We start from the raw sequence: 25,547 nt of genomic DNA on the forward strand, positions 1-25,547 counted from the left end.
TAGATGTTTTCAGGGCAGGAAGCTTATTAAAGTTTTTTAAAACCAAGTCAATTTTATTCGCAACATATTCTTGTCTTTTTTTTTTTTTTTTTTTTTTCCCCCCTTAATTTTTTTTTTTTCTTTCCCAGGTTCTGTTGGTGCTTGTCTTGCATGTTTCATTACCACAAAATTCTTCTATTGACCCCTCTAAGCTGGGTCTTACAACACATATAAATGAAGTGTACCATACAACTGGCCCCTGAAATAAGATAGTGAGAATGTAGAGAACATGCACAAATCATAGGGGTAACTCTCTTCTGCAAGTATCACAAAAGAAGAGGGATAGAAATCAAACATCTAATAATTTTAATATGCTGGTAATTTCTAACTATAAAGCCTACAATTTGAACAGAAATATTATTCACACTCCACTTGCTGGTGATTCTACATAGATATATTACCCTGATGGGCTCATTCCAGTTTTCACAGGGCTTAGCACTTCAACAAAACCCAATACCTCAGTGGATCCTCTTGCAGATATCAAACCCCAACAAGCATACTAGATTCTTACTACTTATCAACACAAACACTGTGATGCATCGAAAACAAATTACATGAATCACATGAAACAAAAGTGTTTATGATACGGAGTAAATTTGCTTTCACATTTATTTATTTATATTATTAGATTTCCTTTGGTGCTTCCATAGTCCCAATAATATACATTCACATTACTGTAGAGCACATTTGGATCCCAGACCACACCACTCAGCAGTTAGTCAGTTGTAAGTGCTCAATGCCATCCTTGTTCAAAATACAATTAATACTGTAGTTCTTGTATAGTGCAGTAAGCATTTATGGAGTTCAGGCTCCCTACAACATAAATTCAAAATATGTTGAGCTGGAAGACACTCATCAGGATAATCAAGTCCAACTCCTGACCCTGACTCCTGACAGAAATCCCCAAGTCACACCATGTGCCCGAGAGCATTGTCTAAACACGTCTTGAACTCTGTCAGGCTTGGTGCTATGACCACTTCCCTCAGAAACCTATTCCAGTGTCAAAAAGCCCTCTGGGTGAAGAACCTTTTCCCAATATCTAACCCAAACTTCCGCTGACAACTTCAGGCCATTGCCATGAGTCCTGTCACTGGTCACACAGAGCTGAGATCAGTGCCTGCCCTTCGCTTCCCCGCATGAGCATACTGAAGAGCACAGCAAAGTCTCCCCTCAGTCTCCTCTTCTCCAGGACCCATAGACCAAGAGACCTCAGCTGTTCCTCATCAGGCTTCCCCTCCAGAATCTTCAACATCCTCACGGCCCTCTTCTGGATGTTCTCTGGCAGTTTAATGTCTTACACTGTGGCACCCAAAGCTGCCCCCAGCCCTGGAGGTGAGGCCGCCCCAGTGCAGAGCAGAGGGGACAATCCCCTCCCTTGCCCGGCTGCCCAGGCTGTCCCTGCTGCCCCCAGGACACGCTTGGCCCTCCTGGCTGCCAGGGCACCGCTGGCTCGTCTTCAACTTGCCACGGACCAGGACCCCAGGGTCCCTTCCATGGCACTGCTCTCCAGCCTCTCATTCCCCAGGCTGTCTGTACATGCAGGGCTGCCCCAGCCCAGGTGCAGAATCTGGCACTTTGCTTTGTTAAACTTCACATGGCTGGTGATTGCCCAGCCCCCTGCTTTGTCCATGTCTCTCTGTGGGGCTTCTCTGCCTTTAAGGGAGTCCACAATCACTCCCAACCTAGTCTTATAATCAAACTTAGAACCCCTTTGAATTCTGTATCCAAGTGATTTATGAAGACAGTGAAGAGCACAGGGCCTAAGACTGACCTATGTGGAACCCCAGAGGTGACTGGTCACCAGCTTGATGCAACACCCTTTACTGTAACTCCCTGTGCTCCGCCCATCAGCCAATTCAACTGCAACTCTACAATGACAGAGGAAAAGAGGAAAATGCTAATATAGATGTAGACTTGAACCTTTCTGTACTCTGCAACAATTTAAACCAAGATTCCACTCATGATCTTCCGGTGCATCAAAGTTAACCAATTATTACACCTACTTTTCCTGTGCCCAAATAAATTCACAAATGAGAAAGTAAGTTGAAGGCCATGACAGTTTATTAGGGAAAACTGTACCTGTCTGATAATGTTGTATGAATACATATCACAGCCTAATTTCTTCCCAGACATGAACATGTCATCATTACTAACCTCCTAAAATACTTCAACTGAACCAAGATCAATTTCTGAACAGGTCTTAATACCTTCATGTAGAATCAGTTTGATTGTAGTCTGATCTAATTACTGTAAAGACATTTACTAAAACAGTATCTGGCTTAAGCAAACATTAGCCATGGAACTCAGCTCAAACCTAGCTCATCACCCTGTCACATAATTAAATGACATACGGGAAAGCAGGAGTACTGCTGGGAAGAGCTGTTAGGGGAAGTGGTGAGTTTTGAATGTAGAATGAGACACCACGAGGAAGGTAAAGAGCAAGTCAGCCCTATGACTGTGGTCCACAGTTTATGGTCACTCTTGTTTGCAAAACCGTTTCAACAGGCTGGAAATGGAGTCTTTCCTCACTGATTGTCCTTTTTTTTTACAAATACTTGCTTTCCCCTCTTCATTATTCTGTATTTTACTGCTTTATGTATGTACTAGAAGCACCGCCAAACACAGCTTGTGCAAAACAACCATCTCCAAACATTTGGAGATGAATCTTAAAACCAAAACTACATTCTCACATGTTATTCCTCTGAAACAGAGGTGTGGGGTTGAACTACAGAAACTCACATGATCATGTGAAAGAACTGCACATTTCTGCTGCATAGGTGAGGAATGATTTGTACTTAACTGTAACTGTTGCTCAACTTCCTTTTCCAGGCTTTCATTTTTTTAAGCTATTTTTGATTAATTGAATTAAAAAAAATAAACATTTTGCTTCCTCACAAAGTTTTGTTATTTTTGTTTAGGAGAAAAAAGACAGGATAAACAAAACCCCTCTTTCACACTGACCTATAAGAAGAAAACCAATAGGTAAGGAATACAGACTTCAGACTTAATTCAAGGGAAATAAGCCATAAACCACTTTAAAAGATAGTGTTTACATATATATAAATGCACCCTGCTTGTCAAAAATATTTATACAAAAATTAAGACAATTGTTAATTCTTGAGTGTTACAAACATAAAATGCCAGCAGTTTTCCAAGTCAGTTCAGCCAAGACTTCAGATCATTTATATTACTGAAAATCCCCGAAAACTTTTAACTTAGTAAAGTAATGAATCACAGTGGAGTTTCAACTCAGACAACTGGCAATGCAGATACAAGTCTGAAGTTAAACTGAATCAGCAACTGAACAAAGAGCAAACAATGTGAAACTTAAAAAAATTGTTGCAGCCACATAGCTTGCATTAATATCCCCTTGATATATGCAATTTTTATTACACTAACTCTTCAAATTTCTACTTACAGTAATGCTGTATACCAAAAAAAAAAAACCCCAAAAGACCACAAACCCAAAAAAACCCCACTCCTCACTGTACTACTTATTTCAGAAAGGGAATTAAGTGGTGTATTTTTGTACATGTGCTTAACATCCTAGTACATGTAACAAGTAAGTCTCCATTTCCAGGGAAAGTGTGAATAAATTTAACTTTCCCCTTTGGAGCCAACACTTGTCATAAGAAAGTACTTGCTATGCAAACTGGATGGCAGCTGATTTTTTTCCAGTCAGTGTGAGGTTTCATCATCAGTTCCCATCATAGTCATCAACCCTTCATTCATTTAATCATAAAAATGTGACTTACTAGAAAAGGAAAAATAGACTCTAAAGGCACAGAATCACATAGCTGCTCTAGTAGGAGTCTGTAAACAGAGAATTGTTTGAATTTAGGAAATCCAAATCTAGGAAAGTAAAAAGGCATCTGAAGCAGGCATTTATCTAGCCAACTTCCTTAAATACCCAAAGGGCCTTGAGGTCTACGAAGTATGTACTAAGATACCGTATTTCAAAAAGCAATAAGGCAAATAGTATACTCATTATTTCAAAAGAGTTACAATGGTGTAGGCATACACAGTATAACTTAGTTACAATGCATGGTACTGTTTCTACTACATAGCCCTATAACTGTTTCCTTTCTACATAATCGGAGATTAAACCTGGGTTCCAGGTGGACTCAAACCCATCCTTGTACCGCCATCTACCACTGGCAAGAGCTCTTCAGCAGCATTCGCTCTGCTGCCTGGATCGCGCTCTTGCTGAGCAAAGTCCACAAATCAGAGACTAAACACTGTCATACTTGTGAAGAGCTTCTTCTAGCTTTTGTGTCACTTTTTGAAAAAAGAGTATTTGCTGTTGCAAGAAATGCTGCATCTGTGATTTAAAGTCTCTCACACGAATTTTGTGGAAATGATTAATTTCTGCAAGGGTCGCAAAAGAAATAATGTTACAACGTTCTTGAATGCCCTCAGCTTTTTGGAGCTCCATCTTCCCCTCTTCCACATGCCGCTTGCTCTCCTTAACTTTGGTAAGGGCTCCTGTGTAAAGAAAAAAAAACGAAACAGTTGAACTGTGAGGACCATGTAGACTCAACTACTGAACTTTAACAAGTCATCTAATAACAACAAGGATTTGTATAAGGCTTATTCTCAGTGTATTCATAGTTTTGCATATACATATGTGTGAACAAAAAGGAATAAAAAAAAGCTTTTTAATGTAAGAAAAATCACAGACTGATGAAACTGAATCACAGACAAATGCAACTGAACACTTTTTTAAGGCTCAAGCATGCAAAATTTACTAAAACATCCTATTTCACAACCTTAAAAATCAGACGATGTCTTTCAGAGAATAAGTAATCATTACACCAGTAGAAGAGTAAGTGAAAGCATGAGAAAATTACTCAGATCAATTAAAGCCTAGATAAACAACAAAAAACTCCCAAAACCCTTGTTAAGAACTGGACTGTGTGATATATCCCTTTTCCCAATCCTTGTGAAATGTCAAAAGTGTATCTTAATACACAAAAACTTGTCAATACATGTTTTTGCTTTTACACCAGAGATACGCCAAAACCGATTTTTAATTACTAGAGAATCTAAAGGTTTATCTCAAAGTCACATATGCCCAGGTAGACTGTAAGCTTATGTAGTGTTGTAAAAGGTAGTAGAAAAGCAGTTACAGAACTGACAATCCTCCCTCTCCTAATTAAAGTGCACATATCCTACAAAAGCAAAGTATCATCTAAAACAGACCTACCCAAAGCAGACCCAAAGAATGATAGAATACCAAGATACATCTTAAGACTTTCATACTGTTGGACTCAATTTCCCACAGAGCAAATTCTTTGCCTTGAATATTACATACCACTTTAATCCATATAACTAAACCAAATCAGACTAGTACAGCTTTTGTCATCCCGCTAGATTCTTATTCCCTTAAATATTTTTAATGTCATAACTCTCCTTTCAGATTACACTTCTAACATGAGACTAGAGTGTGCTCCCTGAAGGCCAAGGGCAGTGTCTGCCTCTGGGGGCTGTGTAGCAGAGGCAGCATTCCACACCTCCCTGGCTCCCATGGCATGACAGTGGGATGGCTAAGGGCTTGGCATTTTCTCCTTCGGCTAATTGACCTCATCATCTCCAGCCTGGCCCCAAAAACACCACTGAAAAACCTTTTCCACATGCAGTGGTGCCAGCAGTGACACTGCGCCAGAAGATCTCTAAGTTGTCCTCTAAGGAGTAAGGAATCTGTGAGGTAAGGTATGGTCTGAAAAACACTTAATCCCTTCTCCTACAAAAAGAACACTTCTTTCAATAAATTTAGGTTTAGCAAAAATTTTTCTGCTCTCTGTGGGCATGACAGGAATGCATGCACAGCTGTGAAAAACTGAAATTTGGGACTTACTGGAAACCAGATGTAGCTGGTTAAATAAACATGACAACTCTTCAGCTGTGATGTGGGAAACAGCCTTAGATGTTATTTCTAAAATGACCAAACTAGAAAAGAAATACTGAAATTCACAGCATCAGCAGCTGAAAGCATAATTAAGCTCTGCAGCATGTATAATCTTCAGATTATTTAACATCAATAAAAAACATACATTACCAAACATGACAGGTGGGGAGAGATGAGGGAGGAGAGAGGATTTATAATTAGTGAAGGAATCCAGTGGGAAAAGTATGGTACAATCATTAACACTGCTCTGTTGATGCATATGGATCATACTGGTCCTGTAGTGGAATTTCCTTTAAAACCCGGACAGACTATAACCAGATGTCACTAATATATGACAAAGCTCATACATATCCTTAAGTATAAAGCTATACTTTTATATTGTTTGGGGTTTTCTTTTGAAATGGTTTTAAATTATTAGTAATATAATTAATCTTAAAATAACTGCCTAGAGGGGAATTTTTATCTTATTTTAGGACAATCAAAGAATTCTCCCTAAACACAGAGAAAAACCCCTCCAAACCCACATGCATTCTAAGAAGAAATTAATTCCTTGTTCTGAAATGTTATTTTTAAGCTGTTCAGCATCTACTGAAGTTTGCAAGACTCAGTTTAGCAAATCCAAGTAAAGAAAGTTATTAGTTTTCATGGCTTTAAAAGCAGATTAAAGTAACAAAAAACTCATAAATTTTCTCCAAACACCTTTCCATAATCCACACTTCTTACATTTTAATCTATGTGAGCAAAATCCTGAGCTGGAATAGAGATTTATTGATGTGGAAAGTTCAGCGATTCATCCTATAGTGAAAAGGAGAAGGACAGAGAAATTGGGGACTGGAGAGCAGCCCTTTGTGTACATCTGTCTTGAAGAGAAGGGTCTTGTGCAGAGATGCCTCACTAGGTGATGGTAACCCCTAATGATTCCCAGCTCACAACTCTGGATCTGCTGCATCCCAAGCTGCACACCATGAACTCTTCCAACTCCATCCTCACCAGCCAATCCATCACATTCAGTGCCTAATCCAGCACCTCACAGCTCCTGCTGCCACCCTTGTGGGCTGCTGGGCTGAGCAAGGCCCACCAGTCTAGAAGTACACCTGCAGAAATTTCTCCTGGTTTCTCACTTTAATTATCTGAGTATCTAGTATTGGTTTGGAGAATCAAAAAAAGCAAGAGGTATTAAAAAAAAAAAAAAAAAAAAAAAAAAAAAAAAAAAAAAAAAAAAGGCTGAATCACAGCAGTCTGAGAAAAGGCTAATAGATATTTCAGGAAAAAGAAACAGAAGGAGTCACCTCCCAACACATATTAGCTCAAGGAAGCCTACTGCAGAGTACATGCCTGGGATAAATATACACCACTGCACTGTTCCCAGGGGGGTGGAATACATAAAAATAAAATTTTGGGCTTTTTTTAGATTCAGATGTACAGATTCTGCTCAGTCTTGCTCATGCATTAAAGACCTTCTGTCAGGAGTCACTTTCCAGTGATCAGGACAAGCTTTCAAACAAGTGACTAAAAATTAGGCAAAAAACTTTGCTACATCTATTTCTGTTCTTAAAGGTGGGGAAAGGCTTATATGAATGCTGTTTATCATTGCCCAAGGCCTTACAGTAAACAGACTCCGGTGCTAACTGCGGCTAAGTGTTTAAAAGAGATTCAGATTTCAGTCCCTGTTTTGAAATATGAGATTAGACAACACAAAATGATATAAACACATTTAACAAGGGACATTTGTGCTACCAAAATTTGTGCTAGTGCACTGTTAGAAGCAAAGAAAACAGGGACAATGGAGAGTTCTCAAGAGAAATAAATAATTTCAAGCCACAAAACACAGTTTACTAACAGCAGCTTAAAGTGGTGCTGAGGAGTTATGAGGAAAAAAAAGAAGTGTATTGAGACAGTTAGGTAATCATGCAAGCATGAAATTGCTATGAGGTAGAGTTACATCATAACAATCCTGAACCTGAAAGCACTTAGGTTTGGGACAAACAATCTATTTTCACATCATCCGCAGTTTTATTGCAGTCACAAATGTTTTGGGATTGTCTAAGTGTCAACTAAGGATGGGTTTGGATCCATACACTCAATCATCCTCCACACAGGAAGTACACCTGTACTCCTATGATCCCATGCTGATTGTATGTGTCTCCAAGTCCAAGCTGCAGCCTGCAATGTTGCCAGAAGGTAAAAGTTTTGGGGTTCCTCTCTTGCAGACTGCAATCCAGACTGCTCTTCACTCAACTCCTTAGTTTCCCTAGGAAGACAGGCCTGCCCTGTGCCTGCCAGCACATGCAATCAGAAGCCAAAGAGCTGTTACCTGCTGCGGGATGTACCATCTTCCCCTTTCCACCTCTTCTCAAAACACCCAAACATCAGCTCTTGAGTGCTGCATGCGAGAGACTGCAGTGAAACATCAGCTGTGTCTGAAGCTACTAATCCACACAAAGAATTCTTCGGCACAGGAGCCCTTTTTTGCTCTCTATTTGCACAGTGTTTACTACAATGACATCTGTTTCATGGCAAGGCTTGCTCCATTCTTAGAAAACACAAACAGTACATTGCTGCAACAGCAGCATTTAACTGTGTGCAGTAATGCTGCATATAGATGAAACACAAAGCAGCTTCAGTTCAACACTGCTGAATATAGCACCTGAAGCAGTGGTAAGCACCTGCTGAAATCACTGAGATCTGAAATTCACAGTCAGTCTCAAGAATCCATTAAGTCATCAATATATCGAGTCATCAATATATCTCACTTCAAAATATTGAGCTTGAAAATTCACCCAGCTTGTAAGATCCAGCAGATTAATTTTTTACAGCCTATGATTGTAATGCACTTATCATTGCAGCTATTGAAGTATCTCTTTCACTTCAGTGATGAATTATACTAAAATGGAGCAAACAATTTTTTACAATCTCTCAGCAGCAATCTTGTGCAAATAAAATTATGCATGTAATAAATATTTCATCTTTCTATTATCAGCAAGCTCCAAAATAACATTTAGTGCACTACTTACTAGAAGGTAAAACAACATACATTTCCACACCATTCATCTGTCCAGCATATTAAATATTCTAATATGATGCATCCTTGAAAGCATCCTAATGAAGGGAGAGCTGTGAACTTGTCAAACAACTCCCTCTGCTTTACTTTTCTTACACGAAATGTAAGAAACCATCTCTAATGGAAAAGGAAAAAAAAATTCATGATGCTGCTTTCATAAAACAATGTAAAAGCAGATAATGCAACTAGAAATATTTTTTTTTCTTAATGATGAGATTATTTAACTACAGATCTTTGAGTAAGATTTGAAAAAGCGAACCCTAGGTAGCTCATGTGCATGGAAACAATGTTATTTCTAATCCAGTAGAGCACGGCCAGAGCAGGTTGGTCTACATGGTTGTCCCTCTTACTCCAGAACTAGCAAAGATGTTGTTACAGGATGTCTCAAATGACCAATCCTATAAAAGAATGCAAGTGGCCTGGGGAGAGAGATGATGCTCTAGCTTTATCAAAGGCTTAGCTATGTGATCCAGGTCAGCCCTGGGTTACATAATCATTAGCTCCAACACAAGGGAAATTGCAGAAGCATTTCATGAGTGTCCTGGTTTCAGCTAGGATAGAGTTAATTTCTTCCCAGTACTGTTACAATGCTGTGTTTTGGATTCAGAACAAGAATTATGTTGATAACACACTGATGTTTGGGTTTTTGCTAAGGCTCGTTTATTCCAAGTCAAAGACTCTTTTTTCCTCCCTCACAGTCTCCTGTTCAGCCAGTGATGAGGTGCACAAAAGAAAACTGGAAGGGAGTATAGTTGGGCGGGTGACTGGAATTGACCAAATGAATACTCCACACCACAGAAGTCATGCCCAGGATATCAACTGGGGGGAGTTACCCAGAAGCACAGCAGATCTGGTTTCGGGAAGCGGTATCTGACATCAGTCAGTGGGTGGTGCACAATTGCTATGTGCATCACCTGATTGTTTCCTTTTTATTATCATTATTAGTATTTACCCTTATTATTGAATTTTACATTAGTAAAATCAATCAATTATTAAATTGTTCTTATCTCAACATACAAGTTCTACTTCAAGTCTCCTCCCCGTTCCACTGTGTTGGGAGTTAAGTTTTCCTGTGGAATTTTTCCCCCCATAAGTTGCTAAGAGATTAAATACTGATAGTTAAAGGGTGCTTAACCCGTACAAAAGAAGTGGATCACTTAGTTTAGTGGGAGGAAAAGGCTCCTGGGAGCTGAGGCTGGTGGTTCTTTTTGGCTCTCGGTTTTCCGGGGAGGATGGTCGAGCGACTGGTGTCTGCGTGGATTCCACGGTTAGCGGAGGGGTTCGGTCCTGGGAATTCTATCATCTGCTGGAGCGCCCAGGAATTCGGAGCCCCTCGCCTGCCCTGCTGGAGCTGGGTCAGCCCGGGTCCAGCTGTCGCAGCTTCTCCAGCAGTGCTCACTTCGCCTGCCGGGACACCCCCTGCCTGCCGGGACACCCCACCCTTTCCAGCCACCAGCCCCCGAGGTTCCACTGTTTCGGTTTGGTGCTCTCGGGGTCCCAAGGGATCCGACTGCCCAGGGCTCGTGAGACAAAGCCCCTCGGGGTTCTTGGTTCTGTTTTATTATTATTATTATTGTTGTTGTTGTTTGTTTGTCCCGTTATATTTACTAGTAAAGGACTGTTATTCCTTTTCCCATAGCTCTGACTGAAAAGTATTTTTTTAATCTTCCAAATTATAATAACACAGAGGGAAGGGATTGGAATTCCCCATTCCTAGAGAGGCCCCACCTCTCCCTAGCAGATACCTGTCTTTTCAAACCAAGACACACTGGTGTTGGGGTGGGGGTAGAGAGAGCAAGGGATTGAGCGAGCAGCTGTGTGGTGCCTAATCTCCAGCTATGCTCAAACCATGACAATGAGATAACACAGCGTGAAATCCAACTCTGAAAAAAGCCTCAAACTTCTCCCTCTCAACTGAAATAGTTTGTAACAGAACAGAGATTTTGCTACACTGACAGATTATTTTCTTAAGAATGCTCTGAGCACTGATTAACAAAAGAAGCCTACGCTGAGATTCTGCAAATTCTTTACATTTTCTGGCCAAGATTTATAATGGAAAAAAGCATAATAGGAATTCGCCTGAAATTAAAACCAGAAGACTTTTTCAGTAGAGACCGAACGAAATGTCATAGGGAAAAAGTAACATTACAGGTTTTAATATTGAAATGTTTTTGCTTTTCAAAATTCTAGTTTTACAGTTTTACACCAAAAAAAGCAAGTGATTTCAAAACCAAAGGCAAAATTCTGCCATTTGCTTTTGGTAAGTGCCAACACAATAGTTTTCAAACCCAGTCTTCGTGTTTAAAACATGATATTCTTTTCCCTAAGGGCACAAACCCACTTAAACAACATTCCCTTTTCCATAGTGAAATGTCAGAAGTATAAAACTCAAATACATCAATTACTTCAGTATTATAGAGGTTTTTGTAGATACATGAAAATGGCTATAATGCTTTTAGAACCTGCAGCTAAACAATAGTTAAAGAAATGAGCTTTATTTTTCATTATTGTTCATTTTTGTTGCCCATTGCTCAAAAAACGCTGAGAATAACATAGTACTATCCTGTAACTTTAGGTTTATAAATTACAGCACTCTGCTGACATCAAGATCAACACTGACTGACTACAGAGTTATTAAAATCAGATATAACTTTTTGTTCTTTTCTGTAACCCTGTTGCAAAATTTATTGAAAGCTGACACTAAAAACCACATTCTTCAGTTCAAATTGAAGATGCTGTTTAAGCTACACAACTCAAGAACTCACACAAAAAACAGTCTTTGCTAGATATTTCAGAACATTAATTAGCTGTAGATTCATCTGATGGTATTAACTTATAAATTGATCTAATTAACATAAACTAAATTAACAATGATGCATGTCAATTTTTCAAAACTACTAGGGTTACTGGTAGTCTAACTAATGTCTAACTAATATTTTTTAAAATTTAAATAATATGATTATTAAGATCTGATTAGACTCATTGAGCATACATGTCAGTAAGTGTACACACACAGAGGAAGAGCATACATTTATTTATCCAAATCTACAAGGATGGTAATCATACCTGTGCATGTTCAGAGTGTAGAATTATCACACTAGTGAAGAAATATTTAAATGTCCACACTGTCAATGCGCATTTCAGTTCCAGAGTACCCCAGAGGAATCTACGAGCTTTGGTGTGTAGCACCTCCAGTACCAATGTTTTGCTGGGCCATGCTACGCCACATTGCTATGTGGAGCAGATGCCATAGTTTGCCTTTGGAGGAGTTGATATCAGAAAATGAGAGCAATGTGGTGCTCATTTCAAGCAAACGAGAGAAACATCACAGAATTACCATTTTAATGCATCTACCGTCCCACATAATGCCTTTAACGAAATTTTTAAAAACTCCAACAAAACATAATGCTAGGTAGCCACATAGATAAATGTGTAAAATGAGATGAATATTTTCCATTCAAATCTTGAATGTAGAGACATTAAAACTGTTACCTTATGATGTACTGTACACTAGCAGTCTTCTAAGTAAACAAATGACCTTATTTTAGACACTAAAGCATGTTTAAACTGTGTTGGTGCATAGTTTTGACTTTACAAGCACCTACAGTGATGTCTGAAAGGAGGCCCACCAGGAATCATTTGACTGTAAAATTCAGTTACACTAACACTATATGTACAGCTGTCTGTTATCACAAATATAATATTCTGCACCACAGCCTGAGAGGCAAATGTTAGGGTTGTCCAGTTCTAAGGCACTCTGTACTTTTTGGCACTAACATGTACCATTTAAAGGAGGGTTTTTTTGGTGTGGTTTCAGCTGGCAGTGCAGACTAGGGGGACAGAAAGAGTGAAACATAAATTAGGCTGGTCACCAGAAACACAGTACATTTGTCCATTAGAAAGTTAGTCATGTTTTTCAGGACCACACTTGAAAATTTAAGCAATTGGAATTTGCAGAAGTACCAAGATGAAACCTTTCAGTCATCTTCAGTATTTCTCATAAGGTTACATCTAACTGGGGCATCAAACAAGCTCTTTAACTCAGAACTCTGCTTTTCCAAAATTGGAGTTGGTCCCCAATAGTTTGGTTGTCACAGGTTTTGAACACTAATTTTTCCCAATTAGGATGCTAGGAACAAGCATTTTATGTTAGCAAGATATTACAGACTTTTAACAGCTTTTGTAAACACCCTGTTCATACTGCTCACTTCAAGACAACAATCGTCAGAAATTATGCTGTGCATGGATAAAAGAAATTAATTTTCAGTAGAAAATTTTAACAACAAAGGAGCAGAAATGTCTCCTCTTCCTTCTCTCCAGAATGGATGTAAGCACTATTACATTAAATGCTGACTCCTTTCAAAAATTTTTTAAGATTCATTGGACATGGATGGACAGGGGAAGACCAGCAACACTGTGTATCAACATCCATACACTGTAACTGAGAGAATTAAGTAAAAATGCAAGTTCCACTGACTCTTGCGTTACTGCTTTATTGGGGCACAATGAAACATCTGCTTTTGGATGCTGTTTTCTGTAAGGCTAAAAGGGAAACAACAAATAAAACTTACGGCGTTTGTCTTGTCCATTATCACCCGCTTAGCTCCACTACTCTCCTAAGATGAGCAAAAACCCCCACAAATAGGCAGCTTAACATAAATTCATATGAAAAGAAACAAGATGCAAATGAAACGCAGATAACTGGTTTACTTTATCCCAGTACCCTTTAATTGCCCTCTCTTAGATTCCTGAATGCTGCAGTTTCTCTGTAAGAACACAAAAAAGTAGAATACCTGTTGCAGAAAAACATATTTAAGGTAAGTCATCATTATTACAACAAATTAATATATGTTATATAATACAGAAGTAGAACATGTGAAAATTATAACACTACACTCACATTATTTGAAAGAAAAGCTTCTTTAACATACTGTTAGTTAGGCAGCATAGCTATTCATGCATATAAAGAGTCAAAATCACAACAATTCTAAAAAAAAAATTAGAATAGTAAGTTGCCTTTTACCATGGGACAACAAGGCAATGTAAACTCCAAATCACAGGATGAACCTGCTTTTCACATTGTTAATGAATGAACTGCATACAGGCATAAAAAGGGTAGCTTAGTTCATTATGATTACAGAAGTTGTCCACCCATGATGTGTACCTACTTAAAACAAAGGCTGAAAACATCACACTTCTTCCTGTTCTGCTACAATAACAACACAGTCATGGCAAGAACTGAAAAGATTGTTTAAACGCTGGTGGGTTGTTCGAGTTTTGGTTTGTTTTTTTTTTTTTCCATTTTATTTAAGTCCTCATGGCTTTCATGAAAGATACAAACAAGATTGCATAAGAAAGCTTGTGCCATTTGTTTGCTCTAGTCTGCTGATAAGGCTCATGTTTGGGGACTCAGCCAAATGTAATTTCCTATTTTTTCAATTAAAATGTTCAAATTCTGTGCTATTTGAACCAGGAAATTTAAAATACATAAAGTGCCAACTGGATAAGTTTATACAGTCTGCACTTACTGACTTAGCATTTTAATTGTGCAAACGAAGTCTAAAAATAAAGTCATGGAAAGATGTTGCAAAGGCTGAAACGTGTCCTTGTTTCAAAGGTGACTTACAAATTAAAAGTCAGTCAGCTTGTTTGTTTTTGATAATGTGCTAACAAAGAACTGGAAAAGCTCAGACAGCTTTTTTCCATTTTCAGTCTACCAATTCTTGTCTACCGTGTTTGGATGGAAGCGCTATCAGCCAGACTAGGAGTGCCCAGAGCTTTAGGAAAACCATCCTACTATATAGATTCCTCAGATGTCTCTCAAAAGGCATTACTTTTTTTTTGAAACAGCTCTTTCTACAATATAATTTTTAATTCTTCAATGTCTACACTGTTCTGCTACTCCCTAGCTGCTCAAAGGGCCTTCCCAGTAGACAAGGCTTGTGGTTAGCCCATAGTATGGGGGCTTTTCCGTGATCTGACTGAAAAACCTCATTAAATTCTACATTTACTTAATTATGCACTGCCTGTAGTCAAACCTAGAGGTGTGAGCTCCAATCAAAACTTCTCCTCTTAGGACTAAGACTTTCTGGTGTGCAGTTAATGCATGTAGTCTCTCCCACGGAAGGAACGGCTTCAGTCTTCGTCTGATACCAGCAGGTTTTGTAAAAAAAACAACCCACTGGTGTTTCAATAGCCATGAAATGTCTCTCTGTTACCGAAGATGTATGATACCAGACTAGCTTCAAAAGGTAATAGGAAAAGGACCCATCACAACAGCACGAATCTTGCTCCCGTAGAAAGCCACAGAGATTGTGTGGGAGCAGAAAAGAGAAAAGAATCATACATTTAGAAGACCCATGCACCTTTCAGATAGTCAGGGAATAGAAGTCCTTTTTTTTCCTCTTTCTGTTTAATTTTCTTCAAGTAAAGCCATTGCTCAATTTTACTCCGGTCCTCCTGACTTCACACAAAGGCAGGTGCAATTTTATACAGTTCCTAAATATGAAGATTCTTTCACATTTTAGCTCCATTTCCTTAAGGTTACCTTCAAATATTGAGAGACAATATTGGGTAATGCAGCAGCAAGCAGACAGTGTTACATCATCACTGTAGCAGCTGACATGGAGGCTGACATGGCAAAAAAGAGAAGTCATCCTGGAGCAGTACATCCTTTCTCACTGAAGCTCTTACAGAGATGAAGTGCCCATCTCTTTTTACTGCTGCAAGGGTCATCTGGCTAGGATTACATGCCTAACTCTTACCCAGCAGCTACCTGACTTGAAGCCCATGCAAAGTGTATGCCCCTGAGGGATAGGAAAAAAAAAAAACCCTAAAAGGCAGATAAAAAGAAAAACAGTTATGAGAAAAACCATGTCTGTATAACAAATTGAAGAGCTTAGGAAGTAAACATGAGAGAAAAGCACTGCTTTTATACTGTGATATAAAGTTTTAGGTGCCAATATCAACCAATCTGATTTATTCATTAATTTAAATACCACTCCTTCCCCCTGGGGGGAAGAGGGAGAAGGAAGCTAAAAATGTTAGTGTTACAGGTTTCAGTGCTGTTTGGGTTTTCTGGTGCTTTAAATTTTGACGCACTTCTGTCTGGATAGATTTTTCACATACAGTTTTGTAAGACATTCTAAAAACATAGTGCATTATTTAAAGCCTATGTCTAGAATTAAGTTTGCTCTGGCTAAATAAGACCATTTGCATTATTTTACTTTTCACAAACAGTGACCAAGAAACAATAAGTAATTTAGGTATATTTAAAAAGAATTCTCTTAAATCCTGGCATGCAAAGGAAATGGAATTGTCTGTATCTCGGGAAACATTTAGACCACTTTTTCAGATCTCTTTTGTAAAAACCATGACCGTAAGTTTGTCAAACATTAACATCATAATGTTAAGAGAGAAGAAATCTGGACAGCAGAGATGAAGCAGCATGTTAGTCAGTACGTCTTCCACTTTCATGAATCACAAGAGGCCAATTAATAATAATTCCTGAAACAAAACTTGAAAGAAAGAAATCCAAAATTCCCCCAACTTCTCTACTCTCGCTAAGCAAATAGGAAGACAAGAGAGTCAGACAAGAATGAGCTAGGAAACTAGCATATGCTGTCTCTAATTCCCACAAGTGCATGAATTTTCTGAACCTGAACTTGCATGGACCTGCAATGAGCATTTGTGTTGAGGATTACAAAAGTAGGAAGATTGCATCAAGTTGAGTGAAGCTTTAGCAAGTAATATGTAGAAATGCTTTCACCAAGAATGCCTAGGGAATTTCCCCAAGTAGACCTTAAATGCATAAAGGAGAAGGTAGTATCCATTACAAATGGGAAGCTGCTTTGCTTCTCAAGATTAAAAAAACTGAATCAGTATTTATCTGAAGATACGCCAGTTCTACAATAGAAAATTACAAAATACAACTTAGTTTTTTAGCCTCTGGAACTTAATATCCCTCTTTTGCAAATGTTTTGCCAGAGGCTAAAGAAAACTGTGTACAAGTGTTACCTGTCTAATATGCACCTTCTATTCCAAAACCCCATGTATATCCCCAATAATATTTTTATGCAAACGCATTAGAAGCATTTACCTACATTGAGGGCTAGATTAATGAAAGTATTGGGGTGTTTAGAAGCTTAAGACACCATTCTGCCATTGTTTACCCTATCCAGGCACCAGTATTCCTTAATCACTTAGTTTTCCAAACAAAACCTATAGAACAACAAGTTGTTGTAAGGGACATGTGCCGCGGTATGCCTTGGTAGATATGTTCTATGCAGCCTCAGTGGGACTCTCAAACCAAGTATTTCCAGGTGGAAATGTGGGATTTCCAATTGGGTACATTCTTTGCTCTAGGGCTCAATCAAGCATCAGACCTGGACTAGAGCACATGTGAAATCAAGAAAGGTCTCAAAGTATTGACACATTGATCCTCGACTGGCATGTGGTGTAGAAGCATTCAAATACTTCCTCTGTCTCTCCTGTAGCAGGAACTTTAACTCTTCCTTCCTAGCAGAACATTCCTTAAACACTAGGAACTCAAGATGAAAGAAATCTCGTAAAAGAAAAGAGGAAAAGGATTCTTGTAAAATCTCCTATTGAAGCTATTGCCATTTCATAAAATATCAATTAACAATGTAATAAAGATAATAGTTTGAAAGTATTTCCACCGTCTGTTGGTACATGTTTTACACAAATTACAGAAATCAGATCACATAGGATGTCCTCAGCACAGAAGGCAGAAAGACATGAATTCCAAAACAATTAAAAGCACAATAGTAAACACATTTTCCTAGTAAGATGCAGACAAAGCAACAGCAAGGCTTACACGGCTTTGGGTCATAATTCAAGAGAAAAAGACAAAGCCCACATGGAGGGAAACTTTTATCTCTGTGGCTCTTTTTGCATAAGTTGCAGAAAGTTTTTTAACAAAACTTCAGACATGCAGAGTCCTCAGTTGATAGCACAAAATGCACTTAGAAATAACATTCGGCAGCTCTTCAGCTAACTGCAGTACAGCAAAAGGATAACAGGACAAGACAGTTAAAATTGCAGAATCATAGAATATGCTGAGTTGGAAGAGACCCACAGGTATCACTGAGTCCAACCCTTAGCCCTACGCAGGACACCCCAAGAGTCGCACCAAATGCTTTTTGAAATCTATCCAGCTTGGTGCTTGGACCACTTCCCTCAGGAGACTGCTCAAGTGCCCAAAAACTGTCTGGGTGAAGAACCTCCTCTAATATCCAGCCTCAAGCTCACCTGACACAACTTCAGGCCATTCCCCTGGCTTCTGTCACTGGGTCACACAGTCTCCTCTTCTCCAGGATCCACAGACCAAGAGACCTCAGCTGTTCCTCATCAGGCTTCCCCTCCAGAATCTTCAACATCCTCACGGCCCTCTTCTGGATGTTCTCTGGCAGTTTAATGTCTTACACTGTGGCACCCAGATCTGCCCCCAGCCCTGGAGGTGAGGCTGCCCCAGTGCAGAGCAGAGGGGACAATCCCCTCCCTTGCCCGGCTGCCCAGGCTGTCCCTGCTGCCCCCAGGACACGCTTGGCCCTCCTGGCTGCCAGGGCACCGCTGGCTCGTCTTCAACTTGCCACGGACCAGGACCCCAGGGCCCCTTCCATGGCACTGCTCTCCAGCCTCTCATTCCCCAGGCTGTCTGTACATGCAGGGCTGCCCCAGCCCAGGTGCAGAATCTGGCACCAGCCCTCGATGAACTTCACATGGTTGGTGATTGCTCATCTCCCCAGTCTGTCTGGGTCTCTCTGCATGGCCTCCCTGCCTTTGAGGGAGTCAACAAACAGCTCCTCCCAGATTTGTATCACCTGGGAACATGCTTAGTATCAGTTCCAGTCCTGAGTCCAGGACTGTATGTATGTATGCAGGTGTCCAAGGGCTGAGGATGAAGTTCTGTGGAACCCCCCTAGTGACAGGTCCTCAGTCTGATGTCAGCCCATTCACGGTAACCCTTTGTGCCCAACCCATGAGCCAGCTCTCACCCATCCCATACATACTGTGTTTGTCCAAGTCAGCTGGACATTCTGTCCATAAGGATACACTGAGAGATAGCTTTACTGAAATACAAAAAGATCACATCAGTTGTCTTTCTTTGATCAGCTGTGTGGATTACCCAGTCATAAAAGGAAGACTCAATAAGCAGGACTTTTCTCTCATGAAGCTGTGCTGGATGTGACCAAGGACTTCATTGTCTTTTAGGTGTTTTTCAACACCTCTCAGAACAATCTTCTTAACTTTACCAGGCACTGAAGTGAGACTAACAGGCCTGTGGAAGGAGTCCTTCTTGAGGAGTGGGACAACGTTTGCCAGCTTCCAGTCAGCTGGGACCTCTCAGGATTTCCAAGACTGCTCAAAAATCTTTGAGAGGAGTTTTTGTAATGACATCACTCAGCTCTTCGAGAATTTTTAGATTAATCCTGTCAGGCCCCATATATTTGCAGGGATTCAGCTCGAGCTGGGACGGTTGACTGGGATTTGATCATTCTCCCACTCATGGTCCTCCAGCTCTATGCACAGACACGGGCATGTTTTGGTACAGGTGTCTTTGTTCTTCCATCCTTCTCACATCCAAGGGAATATGATCTTGGGTTTTATACAAAGTATACAACATATTGCATTATGTAGCAAAAAAAAGAGCACTACTCCTAATTTCAGGATTCATAATTTTAAAGGCATGGCCATTTAACCAATCTATCAGTCAGGCTACTGCTTCTGCCACTTATAAGGGCACTTTGGTGTCATTTTACTGCTTAATGAGGTTGTACACTAGAAAATAAAACCCTTGAAGAAAGACATATCAACTATTTTTCAGATGATTTCTTATCACAAACACAGTTTCATAGCTGTTGATTATACAAACAGATATTTGTATAGTCTATAGGGACAATATTATTTCTCAAAACTGGCAACCATCCCAGACAGTACAAGAACACCAAACAGTTCATATTTTCATCTGAAGTTTGCAGATTGGAATTGAAAACCTGTGCCTTTTAAAAAGTACCCCTTAAGAGTTATAAACTAGCAAAATACTGAGCTCAAAACATGACTCTGTTTTCCTCTAGTTTGCTCTCTCATAACAGAAATAACAACAATCACACAACTGACACAACTCATTTCCTGTCATGATCATGGACATGAAAAAGACCAACCTCTCAAGCCCCTGCCATAGTCCTTTGGCTAGTATGTACAATGGATGATATTGTGAACACAGTGCTAGCTCAGAGGTGCTGGAGCATTAACAGCTGCTTGCAGGTGGTGTTGGACATTTCTCCAATCTGCTCTAGGACAGTGCTTTAGCCCCAAATCAGCTCTACATACTTCATGTTCATGCACTGCTCTAGTTATTTACATGAACCTTCAGCAGATCAGCAAGATAAACTTAACCAGTAAGTGTAAATTCAAATAGAACTACAAAAGAAAGAAGGATGGTTTCAGCACATATCTTCTTATTCCCAATTCTCTCTTCAAAGGCTTGTCTCCAAAAATACTTCACTGAAGACCTCCATGTAACATTAAAGCTTAAGGATGTATTATTTAAATAGTATATACAGTCTGCTGGATTTTCCCCTCCAATAGAAAATATCTGTCCCTTTATTTTTTCCAGAAGCTTACAGATAATCCTATTAGATGACAACTCACTTTAACATGCTCTGCTCCCAAACATGAGGCATTGCTAAGGCCACTCATCTCTCCAAATCTAAAATATTTGAAAGCTGTTATCAAAGCACAATACCACAGCAGCTAGCAAAGCAACTCCTCCAATTTTAACCTTCCCACCTCCCTTTCTTCTTCAACATAAAATTAGGATTGCTTAAGTTTCCACTCACAATTTCTGATATTTGACAGCAGAATGGAAATCTGACTTTGATGCATGCAATTTTTATTAAAAGCTTATTTTCTTAAATAACAACAAATTGTTCACTTTGTAGCAACTCTCTTTCCTCAGACGTTTCCAGCAATGCATACCTCTGGACACCTGCCTTTTTGCTCTGTTGATAAAACTTTCCCGACTTTTTTTTTTTTACCAAACTTAATATACTTTTCCAGATGCAAAACCCCTGGAAATGTCACGTAAGGACAAAAAGACTGATTTGCCCTGAGTGACAATTCACTCGGGATGTAGAACACTACTTATTAATCTCAAAAGTAATTTTCTATAAAGCTCATGCATTTTCTCGGGTAACTTATGGATACCCGTTTCTGCGGAGCATATGTGATGTTTTCCTGGCCTCTTTAACAGCTCAAATCCCCACACCCTCCTCAACTTTGAGTTCAAAACTACAGGTAAAGAAGATAATAGAAAAAAGCATTAATGATAGGCTTACCTACTTGCAATGGTAAAGAATGTATGACTATCAATAATTTAACAGCAGCATGTCCACATATACAGCACTACAAACTTCTGTTTATCTGAACAAGTGTTATTGGTGATATAGCAGATTTTTTTTTTTTCCATTTTTGAGTTTCTTTCTCTCTGACAGATCACGAAGTACCTTACAACCAGCAATCCGAACCTGGAAAGCGTGTTTCAGCTAGAAAGATGCTGAAAGGATGACAGGTGAGCAGCACCTGTTCATGACAATAAAGGAAAAGGTTGAATAACTCCAACTAAGAACTCAGCAGCTGACCATTACTCTTTCAAGGACACCACAAGATGCATGGCTGAACAAAGGTGCCCCAGCTGCCTTAAACTCATCAGAGTGATGGTGCAAAACACACACCTCCACATGCACCTTGAACAGGGTGGTCAATCGGATGAGTACCTGCATCCTCATATTACTCCATATTCATTACCTAATAGGCAAGAGATTTAAGATGCCTCACATACCTCAGATAAATAGATGCTTCCATATCACTTGATTTCTAGGGTTTATAAATAAGCTCAATAATCTTCAATGTATAGACAGTTTAGCAACAAGTTAGATGTGGTTTCTTTCAGAGATAATGCAGGCAAACTCAGCAGCCCCTGACCAGCAAAACTCTCAACTGTGTTTAGGCCTTTGGCACAAAACAAAAATTGCCACCGATGTGTTTTTTTGTATTTCTAGTGAGAGTTTACCTGAGTAAACATAGGAAGATTAAACACAAGGCCAGCAAGCCAGACACAGGGCAAATTTAGTCCCTCATCGGCTGCATACCACTGATACATAAATTGTTTAAAAAACACATAAGGGTCTTACCTTTCTGCACATGGATGATGTCTGGGAAGTTGGCCAAATGCCCCTGATACAGCGCTAACAAATCCATCACAGGATCTAGGTCCTGCCGGGGCTGATCTGCAAAGAGGTCCCCAATGGCATCATAGGCTTCTGCAGTGAAGGCTATGGCTTGGTTGAGGCCAGCTGAAAAGGCCTGCTGGTCCAGCTCAAATGCCTGACTGAGGCACTTGAAGGAGTGCCCCACCTTCTGGTATTCCTTCTTGAAACCAGTGACTTGCTTGCGGGCAAACTCGTTGGCTGTGTGATTAAGTTGCAGGGCACTCTCATCCATTTTCTTGGTGAAGGCTTTGAAGCCATCCACCTGGCTTTCCACCTCCTGCAAGTCCAGGCTGGCCCCAGGGCCTGTGGGGACACTGATGGTCAGAAAAAAGTTGGCACCCACCATCTCATCCTTCTCAGCCTTGCGCTTGCCCTGTTTCCAAGCTTTCTCATCCGTGCTGGGACAGGTGAGGAAGTGCTGGAAGGCATCACACTGAGCCAGCACGGGGTGGCTGCACATGTGGTCCATCCACCACGCCAAGCCTTTGCGACGTTTAGAGATGAAGTCCTCTTCAAAGCGGCCAGTGGCCTGCTTCTCTGGCAAGTGGGGCACGGAGATGACAGGGAACTTCTCAGCCAGGCGCCCGTAGAGCCAGTCAAAGTGCTTGTAGCGGCGGTGCACCTGCTGCCCGGTGTGGCTGGGCACCAGCTTGTAGGCGATGTAGCTCTTCATGCCCTTGAATTTGGTCTGTTTGGTGGGGTCCTCGATGGAGCACTGGAAGGGGTAGGGGTTCTCCTGCCACTCGGGGCCCCTGGGGCCCAACACCACGCACAGCTTGTCCCCGTCCTTCACGAAGCCCGATGCCTCGCCCAGCACGAAGGCCTCTCCACCGGACTTGACGAAGGTGGAGAAGCGATTGAGATTGCGGCTCACCGTGGCCGAGCTCTTGGCGCCGCCGCCGCCGCCGGGCGGGTGCGGATGTCCCGGTGGGTGCCCCGCGCCGCGGGGGCCCAGGGACGGCTCGGAGCGGGTGGACAGGCGGTACCGGCCCGGGGCGCCGCCGCCCGCCGCTTCGTAGTCGGGGTAGGAGCTGCCCAGGGCGCCCGGCTCGTCGGCCACCGTGGAACTGTCGTCCCAGTCGTCGTCCCAGTCGTCATCGCTGCCCTGGCTGGGCTGGTACGAGCCGCCGTAGGGCGGGAAGGGATACCCGGCGGGGGGCGGCGGGAAGGGCTCGGGCGGGGGCTGCTGCGCCGCCGGCTTGAAGGCGGCGGGGGGCGGCAGCGGCTCGAATCCGCCGACGGGGACGTTTGCGTAGCGGGCGGGCGGCGGCGGCTCGGCGGCGGGGGCTCGTATCACCTGCACGTAAGAAGCCGGGAAGAGCCCGCGGTCCCCGCGGCTGTTGACGCCCTCCAGCCACCCCTCGATGTCCTGCTCGCTGCACAGGCTCAGCACCTCGTGCTCCCGCAGCGAGATCTCACCCGGGTTCTCCGACCTGAAGTCGTACAGCGCCCGCGCCCGCAGCGCCATCGCCACCCCCCGGGGCGCTCCCCGCGCCGCCGCCCCTCACCGCGTCGCGCTGGAGGGACCGCAGCACCAGAGTGCCGCCGCCCTCGGGCTCCTCGTCCCGTCGGCGGCCTGTCCGGTGCCGCTCCCGGTGCCGCTCCCGGAGCGGGCGCGGGGCCGGGCCGGGCCGTCCCACGTCGCCAGTTGCGCTAATCCAGAGCCGAGCGGCAGGGCGGAGCAGCCGAGCGCAGAGCGGCCGCCCCCATCGATGGCCCCCCCTCCCGCTCCCCACGCCCCCTGCCGGCCGCGGGGCCGGGGGGCCTCGCCCGGCGCGTCCCGCCGTCCCCGCGCCCCCGGGCCCGGTGTTTCCCGGCCCCGCCGGGCCTCCGCCGCTTGATCGCCGCCGGCGCCTCCCGACCCCTCGAAGGCGCGTCAGCGCTTCCCCGCGTCCGGCCGGGAAGCTTCCCGAGCCCTCAGGTCTCCTCCCCGCGCTCCGGTGCCGCCGCGCTGGTGCTGCTGGCGCTCCGCCTGCTGCGGACAGAGAAAAGGAATGTCAGGGTGCGTTTTGCTCGTGGATAACGCGTGTTTTAGCCTTCGCGAAAAGTGCAGTCGTGCCACTGATGCTGGTTTTCTGTGGAACAGCCTCAGACCGGTCGAGGTGCTTTTTTCGCTGCGTGGTTATTTCCCCACCTGTTCCTCCTGGTCCTGTGCTGTCAAGTCATATGGATCCCGTCCCGTTAAACATCTTTGGCCTCTCTTTGGATCCCTAGGTACAAGTTTCTCTCAAAATTTCTACCTGTTCACAAGCAAATGAAAGTTTTTCAGAGGAGGTGTTCAAGTTTCTGGTCCCCAGTTGTTCATGTTTTCCCATTAGCATCCGGATCTCTAGCTTGTTTCTCTGCCTTAGTTTAGGGAGTATGTTACTTCGTGGATCTTTGTGGCAAATAATTTGTCTTCACCTGGGAGCGATTCACTGGAATGCAACAAGACCCAGTGTTTCCTTTCATTGCTGGTTTTAGTGTTTGATACCTAGGGTTTACTTTATACACTCTTTCTTTGAACCTTTGTTTTCTCCAAAATTACAGCGCATATTATCACAGTGCTTTCCTGTTACTGCTGCTCAGTTTGTCTACTCAACTTTTTTTTTTTAAGTATGTCAGCTCACCCCCGTCCGGCGTGTTAGCCCCAAGCTCCTTGAATGCTTAAATCTGGAAGTCTGTTTTAATTAGCGAGTACAATGCCCAAAGAAACATGTAATTCACCTTACAGCCAGTGGCCAACCCTGTGGAACACATTTGTGTTGCAGCAAGTTTGCAGAGAGCAATTCTGAGTATCTACAGCAGTGCTAAGGTGAGAAGTATCAGTTGTCTCCTGAGAGAGAGCTGGCAGCTGGTAGAAACACCCTGACCTGACCTGGTCGTGATAATTCACCCCCGACCAGCAGGCTCTGAGGAGATCCTCAAGGCCTGTGTCAGTACCTGCTGGTACGCTTAGAACCACCAAAGCTCTTTTTTCCCCATCAGTCAGCGTTCTGCCCCTGCAGCTGCAGTGTATGCCTTTCACACAGGTCCTGTTCTCTTCTGCGAAACACAGAGATTGCTGTGGCAGCTGGCCCACTGCGCTGCTCTCCACCCACGTGGCCAGCTTAGAGTAAGGACTAAAACCCAGCAGGCGGGAGATGTGGATCAATTTTGCCTTGGTTTTAGATTTCATCCCAAGTTCTGACAGCTGCAGATCAAAATAAGTGATTGGGATTTTGTATTCCTTCCAAAGTTACGGCTAACGTTGATCTGGGAAATCTTG

The 25,547-nt window shown here is 42.2% G+C and overlaps 1 protein-coding gene across 1 annotated transcript; it reads right to left on the reverse strand.

The window, feature by feature from the left end:
- Positions 1 to 533: 533 nt before the first annotated feature.
- Positions 534 to 23,768, reverse strand: SNX18 (sorting nexin 18). The gene is made up of 2 exons (XM_040090906.2): positions 22,223 to 23,768; positions 534 to 4,524 (listed from the first exon to the last, which is right to left on the reverse strand). The coding sequence occupies exons 1-2, from the start codon at positions 23,766 to 23,768 to the stop codon at positions 4,271 to 4,273; spliced, it is 1,800 nt and encodes a 599-aa protein (XP_039946840.1). The 3' UTR covers positions 534 to 4,270.
- Between the last annotated feature and the right edge of the window lie 1,779 nt (positions 23,769 to 25,547).

Source organism: Hirundo rustica, chromosome Z (assembly GCF_015227805.2).
Source record: "Hirundo rustica isolate bHirRus1 chromosome Z, bHirRus1.pri.v3, whole genome shotgun sequence".
Lineage (NCBI taxonomy): Eukaryota > Metazoa > Chordata > Aves > Passeriformes > Hirundinidae > Hirundo > Hirundo rustica.

Coding starts and splice junctions, on each gene's coding strand:
- SNX18 (XM_040090906.2), bottom strand. CDS start 23,768: ATGGCGCTGCGGGCGCGGGCGCTGTACGACTTCAGGTCGGAGAACCCG. Junction 4,525..22,222: donor CATCATCCATGTGCAGAAAG/GTAAGACCCTTA, acceptor TTCTTTACACAG/GAGCCCTTACCAAAGTTAAG.